The sequence below is a fragment of the Boleophthalmus pectinirostris genome, unplaced genomic scaffold (assembly GCF_026225935.1).
Source record: "Boleophthalmus pectinirostris isolate CB_2022bp ecotype Guang Dong unplaced genomic scaffold, ASM2622593v1 HiC_scaffold_2, whole genome shotgun sequence".
In the NCBI taxonomy this organism is placed as follows: domain Eukaryota; kingdom Metazoa; phylum Chordata; class Actinopteri; order Gobiiformes; family Gobiidae; genus Boleophthalmus; species Boleophthalmus pectinirostris.
This window is the reverse complement of record NW_026571152.1, coordinates 9,047,045-9,062,512: the sequence shown is the minus strand read 5'-3', so window position 1 is coordinate 9,062,512 and position 15,468 is coordinate 9,047,045. Positions and strand designations below refer to the sequence as shown.

General features: G+C 39.8%; 1 protein-coding gene across 1 annotated transcript in view; it reads left to right on the top strand.

Moving 5' to 3' along the window:
• The window catches only part of cftr (CF transmembrane conductance regulator), a 57,827-nt gene that overhangs the window by 3,276 nt on the left and 39,083 nt on the right, over positions 1 to 15,468 (top strand). The window contains exons 2-5 of the mRNA XM_055155960.1: positions 1,652 to 1,762; positions 7,652 to 7,760; positions 9,382 to 9,597; positions 11,819 to 11,908. Of these exons, the coding sequence (XP_055011935.1) occupies positions 1,652 to 1,762; positions 7,652 to 7,760; positions 9,382 to 9,597; positions 11,819 to 11,908 (526 nt within the window). The remainder of the gene's footprint in view (positions 1 to 1,651; positions 1,763 to 7,651; positions 7,761 to 9,381; positions 9,598 to 11,818; positions 11,909 to 15,468) is intronic.

The window sequence follows — 15,468 nt, the reverse complement described above, 5'->3', positions numbered from 1 at the left end:
TTAACACACAAATCCTGAAAATTGTGGCTGTGTTCACTCTTAGTTTGTGATGTGGTCTTGTTGTAATACAGGAAGTACTTCACTGTGATTTGTAACTCCATGCACCTTGTATGTATAGAACATTTTGGATAACTTCAGCCTTGGAATTGCCAATCGCTACTGAACAAAAGGTAGATTTAGGTGTAGATTTAGGTAGACAGATTAAAAGGTAGACAGACTGATAATAAAGTGTTACTCAAACATGTGTGAATGAAACTATACACAAATCTTGGTATGTTTTTGAGTTTGTTTTTTTTTTTTTTTGTTTTGTTTTTTTTGAGGAGGTAACAACATTATAACATGGCCTAAAGCTCACAAGATTCAATTTTGTGTAATATAGGAACTTTAAAAGTACTTGTCCGGCCGATAGTCGAACCTCAGATCCAGGAAGAGCAGTGTGGTTTTCGTCCTGGCCGTGGAACACTGGACCAGCTCTACACTCTCCATCGGGTGCTCGAGGGTTCATGGGAGTTTGCCCAACCAGTCCACATGTGCTTTGTGGACTTGGAGAAGGCATTCGACCGTGTCCCTCGTGGTGTCCTGTGGGGGGTGCTCTGGGAGTATGGGGTTCGGGGCCCTTTGCTAAGGGCTGTCCGGTCCCTGTATGACCGGAGCAGGAGCTGTGTTCGCATTGCCGGCAGTAAGTCAGACCTGTTCCCGGTGCATGTTGGACTCCGCCAGGGCTGCCCTTTGTCACCGGTTCTGTTCATTGTGTTTATGGACAGAATTTCTAGGCGCAGTCAGGGGCCGGAGGGGGTCCGGTTTGGGGACCACAGGATCTCATCTCTGCTGTTTGCGGATGATGTTGTTCTGTTGGCTTCATCGAACCAGGACCTGCAATGTGCACTGGGGCGGTTTGCAGCCGAGTGTGAAGCTCCTGGGATGAAGATCAGCTCTTCTAAGTCTGAGGCCATGGTTCTCGACCGGAAAAAGGTGGCTTGCCCTCTCCGGGTGGGTGGGGAGTCTTTGCCTCAAGTGGAGGAGTTCAAGTATCTCGGGGTCTTGTTCACGAGTGAGGGAAGGACGGAACGGGGAGATTGACAGGCGGATCGGTGCAGCTTCGGCAGTGATGCGGTCGCTGTATCGGACCGTTGTGGTGAAGAGATTTACCGGTCAGTCTTCGTTCCTACTCTCATCTATGGTCATGAGCTCTGGGTAATGACCGAAAGGACGAGATCGCGGATACAAGCGCTTGAAATGGGTTTCCTCCGCAGGGTGGCTGGGTGCTCCCTTAGAGATAGGGTGAGAAGCTCAGTCACACGGGAGGAGCTCGGAGTAGAGCCGCTGCTCCTCCACGTCGAGAGGAGCCAGTTGAGGTGGCTCGGGCATCTGTTCCGGATGCCTCCTGGGCGCCTCCCTCGGGAGGTGTTCTGGGCATGTCCCACTGGGAGGAGGCCCCGGGGAAGACCCAGGACATGCTGGAGGGACTATGTCACTCGGCTGGCCTGGAAACGCCTCGGGGTCCCCCCGGAGGAGCTGGAGGATGTGTCTGGGGTGAAGGAAGTCTGGGAGTCCCTGCTTAGGCTGCTGCCCCCGCAACCCGGACCCGGATAAGCGGACGAAAATGGATGGATGGATGGATAAAAGTACTTGTTGTTCTTGTGTGTTTCAGGTGGACATCTCCACTGCTGAGAAAAGGCTTCACAAAGAAACTCGAGCTCACAGATGTGTACAAAGCTCCATCCTTCGACCATGCAGACAACCTGTCTGAGAGACTGGAGAGGTACTTGGAAAATAGTATACTTGTACTGTATTGCTGGGTTTCAAATAACATGACTACACACTGATATTATTTACTACAGATGGGGGCAGTTAAATGAATACTGTTAAAATGCAGATATTTATTGTAATACAGTCAGTCTAGCAATAGAATTTATTAAGTTCAGCATTCACACGTTGAAGAACATTACATTTTATACAGTTATATACCACTAAATGTAATGACAGCCTATGTGAGAGTTACCTTTTGAATATTTCATGGGAAAGCAGTGTAATCAATAGGGAAATCTGTTTCTTGCCCCCATCTGGGAGAATAACATCACATTCTAGAATCTGAAATACACGATGTACAAATACATAATAGGTCTATGGAACCTAGAGCTGTCACCTGATCCCTAAAACTTTGTCTTAAAACAGGTAATCTCTTAACTAATGTGATTCTCATGTTTAATATTTATACTCCATACGTGGCCTTTTGAGCTGTTTACTGTCTCTCCGCTCTAAAATATGGGCCATCATTTTTTCTGTGTGTCCAAACAAACATGCCAGAGGACAGTGAAACAATATCAGGGCACGGGGATTCTAGGATCACTTCAGACCCGGTTTAGTTTTGGTTCAGAGCTAATTAAGTTCTGGTTTAGACCTGGTTTAGTTCTGGTTTGGATATGATTTAAGTTCTGGTTTAGACCTAATTTAATGCTGGTTTAGTCATTATTAACACCTGGTTTAGAGCTAATTTAGTCCTGGTTAAGTCCTTGTTGTGGATCAAGTCGAGGCTGGAGGTTTGGACTTGGTTTAGAGCTGGTTTAGACCTGGTTTAGTTCTGGTTTGAGTATGATTTAAGTTCTCGTTCTCAGTGAACAGTATCAGGGAACAGGGATTCTTTCTATGGATTTAGTCTGTATTTAGTTCTAGTTTACTCCTGATTTAGTCCTGGTTTAGTTCTTATTGAGCACCAATTTCAGACTGGAGATTTAGACCTGACTGAGCCCTGATTTTATATTGTTTTAGCCCACAGAAATAGAGTTTAGTTATTTGAAAAAGTTTATATGACTTAAATTCATGATATGAATCTAAATATCAATAGTTTGTTTTTGATTTGCTTTTAAATCTGACAACATTTATTCTGTCTAAGCACCATTATGTACCAGGAGTTTTTATTTGACATTGGTTTACACCTTGTTTAATCCCAATTGGTCCTGTTTTTCCTGTAAAACGAAGTCACGTAATATTTTATTGTCCTTGTTAAGTCTGTCATAAAAAAAAACAATGCAATATATTGCTGTAGTAAATTATGACAATGCATGACTAAAGACAACTTTATACCCCTAATACAATAACCTTTAGAAAGTATAATCTGTGTAAACACGATTCTAAATGAATGTTATCATATATAATCATTTATAGATATATTAAAGCCACGATATGTTTCCTGGTACTCAGAATACACACTTCTTCAATTCATTACAAAGATGTGAGTCTGGTCACTGGTGAATCTCCCAGAGTTCAGATGGGCATCAATGAGAAAATCTCTGTTCATGTGAGGTGACATAAATTCAATTTTATTTGTACATCATAGATGTCTAATGAGCTCCTTCATTTCACATGCGTCACTGAAAAAAAACAAATGTGAAAAATTTTGAATGACGTTGACTATGCAAATGTAATTCTATAACATGAAGTCCTTAAAGCTATCACCCAACTATCTAATAATAAGGCTAGTGGGCAGGATGGTGTTTGAGCAGAGCATCTAAAGTTTGCAAGTGTGAGGTTAGGCACCACTGCTTTCCATCTGTCTCACAGATTTCCTTGTTCATAGATTTTTACCTGAAAAATCCATGAACAAGGAATTTTTACTTGTGTTAACTGTGTTTAAAAAATTGGGGGAAAAATGGGGAAAGTTGGCACTTCTGACAATTACAGACCTATAGCTTTGACCAGCATAGTGTCAAAAATTATTGAAATAATCCTGCAGGACAGGATCTCACAATTTATTAAATCTACAGACAACCAGTTCAGGTTTAAGGCTCTGCTGGGCACAGATATGTGTGGGTATACTCTAAAAGAGATTATTGATAAATACAAGAGGCAGAATCCATCAATTTTTATGTGTTGTTTAGATGCATCCAAAGCATTTGATAGGGTGAATAACCAGAAACTATTTATGAAGCTGATTGAGAAGGGTGTACCCATATACATGTGCGTATTTTGATGTACTGATATGCACAGCAGATAATGCATATTAAATGGGGAAACTGTGTCTGCCCAATTTAGGGTCAGCAATGTGGTCAGACAGGGGGGGATTCTGTCCTGTTTTATTTAATTTGTACTTAGAACACTGGTTGTGTGGCTGCAAATCTTGTTGTCCATCCATCCATTTTCTTCTGCATATCTGGGGCCGGGTCGCAGAGGCAGCAGTCTAAGCAGGGCCTCCCAGACTTCCCTTTCCATGCACACTTCCTCCAGCTCTTGCAGGGGGACCCCAAGGCGTTCCCAGGCCAGCCGAGAAACATAATCCCTCCAGCGTGTCCTGGGTCTTCCCTGGGGCCTCCTCCCGGTGGGACATGCCCAGAACACCTCCCGAGGAACGGGGCCAGGAGGCATCCGAAACAGACGTCCTAGCCGCCTCAGCTGGCTCCTCTCAACGTGAAGGAGCAGCAGCTCTACTCCGAGCTCCTCCTGTGACTGAGCTCCTCACCCTATCTCTAAGGGGGCGCCCAGCCACCCTGTGAAGGAAACTCATTTCGGCCGGTTGTGTCCTCGATCTTGTCCTTTCGGTCATTACCCAAAGCTCATGACCAAAGGAAATCTTGTTGTGAATCATTTAATGTATGCAGATGACTTGGTTGTTTACAGTTCAAGCACCGCTGGTCTCCAGGAGCTACTCAACATCTGTTCAACTTGCAGTGTGGAGCACAATATAAAGTATAATGCAACCAAGAGTATGGTCATGATCTGTAGAACCAAAGAAGATAAGCAATTGAGATTTCCTGACTTTTGCCTGTCGAATATTATATTGACTGTTACAACAAAAATTAAATATCTCAGTATATCATATCATCACTGCGAACATAACAGATGATGATGATATGTACAGACAGTGTAGGATGCTCTATGCTCAGGCAAATACTCTTATGCTTAAGTTTGGTTCTTGTACAAAGGATGTAAAGTTGTTATTATTTAAATCATATTGTACACCGTTGTACACAGCTCACCTCTGGACTAATTATAAAAAAGCCAGCTGGCAAAGACTGCAGGTGGTCTACAATGACACTTTGTGGAGCTTTTGAGGAGTGTGACTGAGATGTTTGTTAGTGCATGAGTGAACACTTTGCAAGCTGTACTTAGAATTTTAATGTACAGTTTTATCTGCAGACTGAACAAATTGGACAATGAAATAATAATGTCACTCACAAATATGAGATTCAGTGCAATAAGGTATCAGTCCAATATGTGGAGACACTGGTATGACTGTCTTTTAAAAACATAAATGTTTATTGTTTTGTAATGTCACTGTCCTTGTTTGTTTTAATAATGGACCATGAGTCCGGAAAAAAGATGATGATGATGATAATGATGATGATGATCATGTTTGATGTGGCTGGCAATGCGACGGAGTGTATGGGAACTAGACTGATATCCATTTATAAACATCTTTATGAAGGAATTTTTAAACGTTCCCCGCAATTCCACATCAATTGATCTAAAAATACTATTGTTCATTTATAGATCAAAAAGTAGATACATAACTCCTGTCTAAGTACTATGATTTAATGTTTAAAATGACTTTCTATTGTCCAAAGAAAGTGTCTATTCCTTCGTACTGAAGTCATGTTTGAAATTGTAGCATCGTGACAATCCAACTCATATCTATCCTGGTTTATCTTCCATTTCGTCCTGGTTTAGCCCCTGTATCTCTCTATAACTTTGGTGCCAACTCTTTACTGTAGTTACATTCTGACCTTTACACTGGACCACCGCTTTGAATGGTGCACGAGCTGTTTGTCTAACACCGTCGCAAGGAATTCTGGGAAACTGAACTTTAAATTCTTTTTCTTTGGCTGAAAAACACAGAGATCCGTCATGAGGACAAAGGAGCAGGTCTCATTCAGCGTGAAGTGAATGGACAGCTGCAGACATGAGTCACTACAGGGGAGGAATCAACAGAACACTCGGTTTAATCACAAACTACATCAAGATCGTAAAGAAAAGCCAAGTTACATAACAGGCAATTCAGGGCTTCTGTTTGGCTACTGTCACATTACACTGCAAAAATAATGAATTCAAAATAGTAATCTTCCTTATCTATCTCCATGGAGATCTTATAGCACTTGTGTTTATTATATTAGGGATGAGAGATATATCAGTTCCAGTATTAGTATCAACCAGCATTTGATAGGATTTTTTTGTTTTGTTTAGTTTTTTGTGCTGCCCCAGTCTCAGTGTGCCCATGTCTCATTCCCACTGTGTTCTCCTCGGTGTGTCAGATGAATCGTTTTGAACAGACTCATGAGGAACAATGGAAATAGAAGTGAAAAATGGGGTTAGCGTAAATTCAGCCTGGAAGACCTAAGTACGTCACTGTTTCTCCAGACCTAGCTGCTCCTCAGCCTTCATCACCTCACTCCAAGTGCTCCTCCAGCTGGCCCTATTTTAAACTCCCATCGCTTTGTGCCACGTTCCCCCTTCTCCCCAGCACTTCCTCGGCTTCTCGGCTTCTCATCCTCTCATTGTCCCCTTTGCTCTCCTCATTCTCTCATTTACAGGAGAGCTTTAATTATGAATAAAAATAAGTGAATTCTGAAGAAAAATGTATTCTGCGTTAAAAAGATCATGTAAACACTTAATTCCTAATAAAAAGGATTATTCGGAAGGAAACTTAATTCCAAACTAAGTGGGTGGTTTATTCAAATTTTAAAGTCGATTTAATTTATTCCTCGATCATGTAAATGTTTATTCTTCTTTAAAATAATTCCGGTCATTCAGAGCATGCTCGTTGGGTCGCCCTTTTGACACGATCCAGACGATCCAGCTCCACCAGTCCTGGCTTCGGACTTTCATCCACTGCTCTTTGAATTTGCGAGCGGGATGCGGGAGTGGGCTGAAGTAGAGCAGCCGTTGACTCATGTTGTCTTCTTCCTCCTTTCTCTGACACTGTTCCCTTCTCCTCCTCAGCTGACAGACAAAAAAAAAAGTTTGTATCATGTTTGGGTCCGTGGCGTAATGACAAAAAAAGCCTGTAGCAGCTGAAGTGTGTGTTTTCTTCCGATTGACTTTCGTCTCCCTGTCCAATCAGAACCCTTCCCAACCCTCAGATGCTGAGCGGAATTAAATAAAGGCGATTTAATGTATTTTCCATGTAAACCTCAATTCTGAATTATTATTTCCATGTAAATTCGAAGGAGAATATTTATTTTTTGAGTTTAACTTTGAATAATTAATTTGTAAAAAAAAAACATCACGTAAATATGGCCATTGTCTCCCTCACTCTCCTCTTCCTCTCTTCGTCTCCTTCACTCTCCTCTTCCTCTCATCACTCTCCTCATCCTCTCATCGTCTCCTTCATCTCCTCATCCACTCATCATTCTCTTCACTCTCCTCATCCTATCATCGTCCCCTTTGGTCTCCTCATCCTCTCATCGCCTCCTTCACACTCCTCAGCCTCACTTCTACTACTACTACTACCTTTAGTGTCCATGGGAAACGTCATTGGCCCTTCATCGCATTGTCCGAACCTAAGATAAATTTGTGGACCTTGTTATGTATTTGGCTGATATCAGAATCAGCCACAGCGTCAAGCCAAATATCAGATATCAGTGTTGACTCAAAAAAATCCATGTTATCCTCTCATCATCCCTAAATAATATGTGTTCTGCTCATTGTTCTTCTTTAGGGAGTGGGATCGAGAGGTGGTCTCAGCCAAAAAGCCCCGTCTGCTCAAAGCTCTGGCCCGGTGTTTCATGGGACCTTTCGCCTTCTTCGGCATCCTCCTCTACTTTGGGGTGAGTCTGTCAAAACTGCATTCTGGGTAAAAAAAACAAATGGATTAATGACGTTACAGCATTGACAGGCATGCAACAATCAGGTAACAGCTACGATTTATCAAGCAATTTTGAAGCCTGGGGAGACAGTAGCCAAAATTCACAAATTTGAACTTTTTTTATTTTTTTATTTTATTATTTGAGCTTTTAGCCATGTGTTTTTTGTGATCAACTTTTTTTTTTTAACTGAACTGCAGCTTTAATCACATTGACTGTACATTCATGAGTTCTGAAATGCTTGAAATAATCACAAGTACAGCTTACATACCACATATTCACAACTGCTGCAATCCAAGTTTTTTTTTTTTAAATACAAAAAAAAAAAAAAAAAAAAAAAAAAAAAAAAAGGACAACCTCCCACCTCGGTCCAAAGCCTCACCCAGACAAACGTCTGTTACAAAGTTTTTGGAGATGCTTAATGAAAACATGCCATAGGGTAATTCTGTCAGTCTTGGCCCTATGCACCCTGGCTATAGAGAGTTCTAGCTGGGCTATATCCAAAAACATTAAGGACCAAGCATGAATAGATAAACAATGTGGTGGCTTCCAGCGTGTGGCCATCATTTTCTTTGCTGCTGTGAGGCCTGACAACAAAATCCTTCACTTGGCCACTTTAAGTTTAGCTTTTAGCCATGTTATAATGTTTTCATTCACTCACACATGTTTGAGTAATCCTTTATTATTAGTTTGCACAGCTCTAAATGTTCTGTTCCACCTTATGATATGATGAAGTGGTACTCCAAGTTAACAGCTCCCCTTAACCTTAAGTTCTGTAGAGAGGGGCTGAAATTATCCAAATGACTCCAAATGTTTATGGAGTTTCAAAACACAGAGTTTTTCAGAGCTCAGCCTAAATGTGCAGGATTTATGTGTCAAACATGTGTGAATGAAACAAAACACAACTCTAGGTGTGTCGTTGATGAGGAAACAACATTAGAACATAGATCATAAAATATCATATGGGCCTGTTAATGGACAGTAGTGTGGTAACAGCTAGGACCCAGATTTGACCTAAAATTCATTTGTCTCCTGATGATTTGGATTATTGGAAATTAGTGGCCTTATCCATCCACAAACACATTAATATAACTTCAACTCAGTAAATATGGGCATGTCAACAGCTCTTGGTTATTAAACAATGAAGTGACAGTAATGACAGTTTCATCTTGGGATAAAAGTGACGTTGATCTTCACAATTTCATACACAATATGCAAAACAAGACTTACAATACGGCTCATTTCACAATATGGTGGTCAGTTCTCCAATACATTGCACAAAATAATATCAGATATTAAAAGAATAAGAATATAAAAGAATATAAGATATGTCACTGGTTTTGTACATGAATATAGTATTATTATTATTTTTATGTCTGTATAAATTGTTGTTCTTGTGAGTGCAATTTGGGTCACATACACAGAAATACATCCACATCCCTTTTTAGTCAACTAATTGATCGGCAGGTCATGTCTCAAGTCCACCAACAATGTCTTTAGTTTACTGCAGCCCGAGAATATACTGTAAGTCTTTCAATAATTGTACTGTAAATACTGTAAATCTTTGGTCTTGTTGTTTTCTCAGGAGGCCTCAAAGACAGTGCAGCCGCAGCTGTTGGGTCGGATCATCGCGTCGTTTGACCCATTTCACGCTCCAGAGAGGTCACAGGGGTACTACCTGGCCCTGGGGCTCTGCCTGCTGTTTGTGGCCAGGTTTCTGCTCCTTCAGCCAGCCATCTTTGGACTGCACCACCTGGGCATGCAGATCCGGATAGCACTCTTCAGTCTCATATACAAGAAGGTACCACAATATGTTATATGCAACATTTTAACATTTTAAAGATACCCATGGATAAAAATAGGGATGGACAGTTTCAGCGTTTTCTGTTATGATATCAATACTTCTGTAGTTCATCTCCTGAGCCAATTTGATTTTGTTTTCTCTCTATCACAGATATATTATGGTCTATGCATTTCAGTGACTCTTCCTTGTATTAAAAACATTGTATACAGTCTGTGCTCTTACTGTCTTAAAAATGTATTACAATCACAACTGAACTGGGTTGGCATTGTCTTAACCTGCAGATAGAGACACATACAGTACAAGCTTATCTCATTCTCAATATATTAACTACATATACTACTTCAGGTCAGAGAGTGTCCTTTTGGATTTAAACCAACTGGATTTGAGGTTCATTCTGCTTTCTGATTGGATAATCATCTTAAGAACTAAAACATCCAAGTACATAAACAACTTGGCCATCATGTCCAGTGGTTTTGTCATTAAGAATAAATCAACATTACAATTATCAGTAAAAGCTATATTTGATTTGAACATGTGTTCATCTTATATCTGGGGACACAGATGGTGATGAAATCTGGTTAGAAATATAATTAGTCTAGTTTACAATATAATATTGTTTTTAAATTGAACATAATTGTAAATAGTTTAACACGTTGTGAATGCGCTTTGAACATGCCCTTTCAGCAGCAGGTCATTCTCTTAGTGTTTTTGTATCTTTGTGAGGAACAAAACAAAACAACCCAAACTGTAGCAGATAAGATACAGTCTATGAGCTCAGAGCAGGGCCCTTCAGCTCACAGTCAGCACAGATCAGCCACGTTTAACTAGAAAGAGACAGAAAATACATTTTTATGATATTTCATCTTAACTTTAATTAATAATATACAGTCTACATAAGGCACAACATGCTTCCTGTCAGTATCTTTTCATTCTGAATTCACTGTACCCTCTCAGGTCACATTTCTCAGCTCAGTTGTATATGTTTGTGCAGGTTAAATCCCTACTCCTGTTCATTCTGCCCAGCTCCATGACAAAACGATTGGAGCTTTTGCCTTATAGCAAGAACGTCCTGACTTTAATTCTGGGGAGGTGCAGGGCCTTTCTGTGTGAACTTTGCATGTTCTCCCTGTGCCTGTGTAGGTTTCCTTCTGGTGCTCTGGTTTTACCTACCACTAAAAACATGCACAATAGGGTCTCACCAGGACTCTCCTGGTGAAATAAAGGTCAATAAATAATATAAAGTGTGTTTTTGGCAATCTCATGGAAAAAGATTTGCACCATGACCACAATGACATTATTTCATTAAAAATTCCAGAGATAAGTTTCTGTTAGTTGACCCGTTACTAATGTTACTAAATTATTCATTATTAATCATTTCTACTTCAAATTGACACTCAAAGCACTTCACATCAAGGAAACATTTCATCCATACAAACACATTCACACACCAGATGGGTTAACTGCCTTGCCCAAGAACACAACAACAGTATTCACCTGAGGAAGCCGTGATCAAATCTCCAAACTGTGGATGGGTCTGACCGTTTTACCAGCTAGACCAGGGGTGGGTCATTATTTTTTCCAGTGGGGACACATGAGAAACAGAAAATATTGTGGAGGGCCGGGACAAATTGCTTAACTTAGCTCTGGATAATATTAATTGTATTTCTTTATAAAAAGCAGTAAATAGCATTGTTTTCACAAGCTGATAAGACTGTTTAGAGTTTAAGCAATGACAAAGTGAGGTTGCCTTACAAAAAATGTCATTAAAACAACACCCCTAAAATAAAAGCAATGCAGCTTTAGTCCATGCATGAGGTAAAATTATAAAATATGTTTATTTTGTAATTCCAAATGAGCCTAAGGGGCCGTTCAGAGTCAACCAAAGGGTCAACAATTGCCCAGATCTGAACTAGATAATTAATCTATATTACTGTGATAATATCTATAGTTAAAAGCTTGGGGCATTTTAAAAATAGAAGAACTGTATCACAACACAGTGGAAAAGCCATACTGTATTCAGAGTTTTGAATACTGTTACATTTCTATTTCTTCATATTATTTATAGTAATTTAAGATGAAATGTCACAGTTTTTCACTTGAGTGTTATAGAAGGGAAGGCAGCTTGTAAAATGTCCCAGTGTCTCCAGTTTCTGTTCTTTACCCTTTGTGTACCTGCCTGACCCCTGACCTTTGCTCTTTGGCCTGTGTGACCCTGCAGACACTGAAGCTGTCCAGTCGGGTGTTGGACAAGATCAGCACAGGGCAGCTGGTCAGCCTCATGTCGGCGCATCTCAACAAGCTGGATGAGGTAAGAACCAATCATAACATGCGTTTTGTTAGTTCAAAGTTTATTTTAGAAGTGACATAAAATTCCAAATTATACACAATGAAAAGATAAAAGGAAATACAAGATTCGTTGAGTTTGGTTATTATGGTCTGGCTTCAGGATTGAAAACTTGTATTGAATTCCCACTCATGCTTTTTTGTTTTTTTAATCACATATGATACAGTACATTTATATTATTTGATGGAACTGTACTTTTACTTGACAAAATAATGTATTTTTTGTTATTGTCTAGTTTTAGTTTAGTTTTTAGTTGTTACCTGAGATTAGTTTTTGTTTGGTTTTAGTCAGCAAAACTAACTGACATTTAGAAAATATTTTACTAGATGAAATTAACACCTGTACAAAGAAGTAAGGTTTGAGTTAACAATATATTGACTAGTAGAGCTACCACGTTCAATAATGCTCACTGTTATAGTCCAGATCTTTAGTGATGTCCATAATCAAAAGCCAACAATTTAAAGCTAAATGTGATATCTTGGTCAAAAGTACTCAAAATTGCTCCTATAATCAGGAAACTGAAACCCAATACCCAAAGTCAAAGTCTCCATATCAGTGCTTCTACGGGCTCTACAATTTTTTTTCAGCATTTTGCAAAATCTTCTCTCCGTGTGTGAGCCCTGTGGATACTGAGGAGTTGTGGACGTGAAGACCCCAGACTGTTCTCTCTGTTGTGCTTTACCACTGAGCTGCGCAATCTGAAACAAAAGACTTAAAGAGAATCCGCCTCCATCTTTGTCCATCTCACAACAACAACAAAACAGTTCACCAGCACTAAACTAACTCTTTAACCACCATCTGCGGAAAAAACAGACACAGAGGGAGAGGAACTATAGCCAGTATTTAACAGGTATCCGACAGAAACAATGGCAGGAGTAGCATAGACACCACAACTTTATTCAGCCTTTAAATCTTCATGTTGGGTCTGTCTCACACCAAAATGTTTCTCATGGAGGTTCTATTTGTATTATTACTATTGGATTAGGGGTGTGCAAAAATATTGAAATATCGATATATCGTATTGTTTAATCTGATGATACGGTATCAATATCATGGGCTGCTGTATCGATATATCGCCAAGAGTATTTTTTTGGTATATTTTATGAAATTATTTTTACAAAGAGCCTCAATTGTGTTGCTTGTTTGCAGGAAGTTCACTGGTTTATACTATACACTTGACATTTTCATTGTTTTGAGTAAAATGAACTTGAACTTTTTTTGAAGTGGTTTAATAGAAAAAAGACTTTTCGTATCACAGCCATGATTTAAAGGGACAGTTCAGAATTTTGGACATAGGACCTCATTTCTTATTGAGCCAGAGTGTTAGAGATGTGTGGAGACACATTTTTAAATATTCCATCCAGTCCTTGTATTTGCAGAGGTCGCTGGTGCTAGGCTAGTGCATGTCAATGGCCATAGTTATCCTGCTACCAAACACAGTCTTACCCACTCCACAAAACAACTGAAGCAAATCTATTGCTACACCAGACTGTCCATGTAAATGTCTGTGTTGAATGAATAATGTTTGAAATAAAACTAACCTTGCATCGCATGAATCGTCGCATGTTGAGGGACTATTTTCTCAGCAGCAGTTTACTTTGCCAGTAAGATAGGCGTTAGGTGATATCAGTCCACCGCTTCCAATCTTTCTATCAAAAAGTACAACTCGTCACTGCTGCTCAGACATAAATCCTTCAAATGCAAGGTTGGTTTTACTTACTTACTTGCTAAAATTTCAAAAATTCTATCAACACAGGCATTTACATGGACAGTCTGGTGTAATAATAGATTTACTTCAGGTGTTTTGTGGTGTGGGTAAGACTGTTTTTAGTGGCAGGCAATTTATGGCCATTGACATGCACTAACCTAGCACCAGGGACCTCTGCAAATACAAGAACTGGATGGAATATTTTAAAAAAGTGTCTCCACACATCTCCAACACTCTGGCTCACTAGGAAATGAGGTCCTATGTCCAAAATTCTGGACTGTCCCTTGAAGCTTTGTTTTTTATTGAACCGAATCAAGTTGTTTTAAAATGTATTGTATTGAATCGAAAGTGCACTGTATCGAAAACCGTATCGTATTGTGGCCTATGTATTGAGGTATGTATTGTATCAACAACTTCTTAATGATAACCAGCCCTAGAGAGGAGTATTACATTTCGGCCGATTTATCAGAAAGCCCCAGGGCCAAGAAAAATAGGTCCCCACACCATAGTGCTCTTCTGTGTTTTTAAAGTCCATGTACTTTCACCAGACTCATTTTGATCATTTCAAAATGCCTTCACACAGTTGCCTAACCAGCCAGTCCCTCTTTTATTCTGTTTGAATGCAGAAGGCTCTGGGAAATGAAAGCACAACCACAGCTGCAAATTTGTAACATGTGTCTCTTAACGGTGCACTGTGTGAACTTTTCTGGTGAAGGGTCTGCCACCTGATTTTCTCCATGGAGCTGTAACTGCTTTGCCTTCAGTGTATTGAATGCAGTTAGTGGTGAGATCTATGGAGAAGCAAGCCAGTAAGAATTCAAGTTTTTCAAGGTATGAAACACATGTAACTGAATGCATGTAAGGCAGTATACAGCTCTGGAAAAAAAATAAGAGACCACTGCATTTTTTTGTCTGAAATGGTGAAGTTCACAGCAAGAAGTTTTCGAAACAGGCTCCTAGGGGCAGCGCTCAAGTCGTGTAAAGCTAGAAAAAAAAACTTTCATCAATGAGAAGCAAAGAAGAGCCAGGCTGAGGTTTGCAAAAGACCATAAGGACCATCGAGGACTGGAGTAAGGTCACCTTCATCTTGGTGGAGAGCATGCCAAGACGCATGAAAGCTGTGTGTTATTTTGACCATTTGTCATTTTCTGCAAATAAATGCTCTAAATGACAATATTTTTATTTGGAATTTAGGAGAAATGTTGCCAGTAGTTTATAGAATGAAACAAAAACTTTGCAGTGGTCTCTTATTTTTTTCCAGAGCTGTAGTTCAGTGCCATACTGTGGAACATTCCATGCAAAGAAATTACATCTCCATGGAGGCAAGCAAGTATCCAACCCTCCACCTTAGAAGAGACATACTCCACCTTTAAATGTGGAAGACATCTCAAGAAATTCTTGCATGTTTCAGAACAAAATATATAACTTATTTTACTTTCTTATATTTTATTTTTTACTCGTAAGCTGCCGTGTTTGTTTTAACTTGAAGAGACCAAGTATTTCTCCGATTGGTCAATCTGCCTGTCACTCACGGCCCTCAGAAATCTGGGAGACAGGAGATATGTATAAATGTATAAATTTCAAAGCATGCACATCATTCTGTTTGTGTTGATGCCAATTTGCTTCAATGTCTCATTAAGATGGCGAGAAACACCTAAACGATAAGTGCTGCTGAAGGCTTGAAACATCATAAAAACATCATTACAACACCTAGTAGTAGAAGTTACATACGTAGTGAAGGTACTATTTAAATACGTCCTACATTTTGTTTGTTGATTTGCAGTAATGGGTCTTGTTCTTACAGCTCAGACCAGAG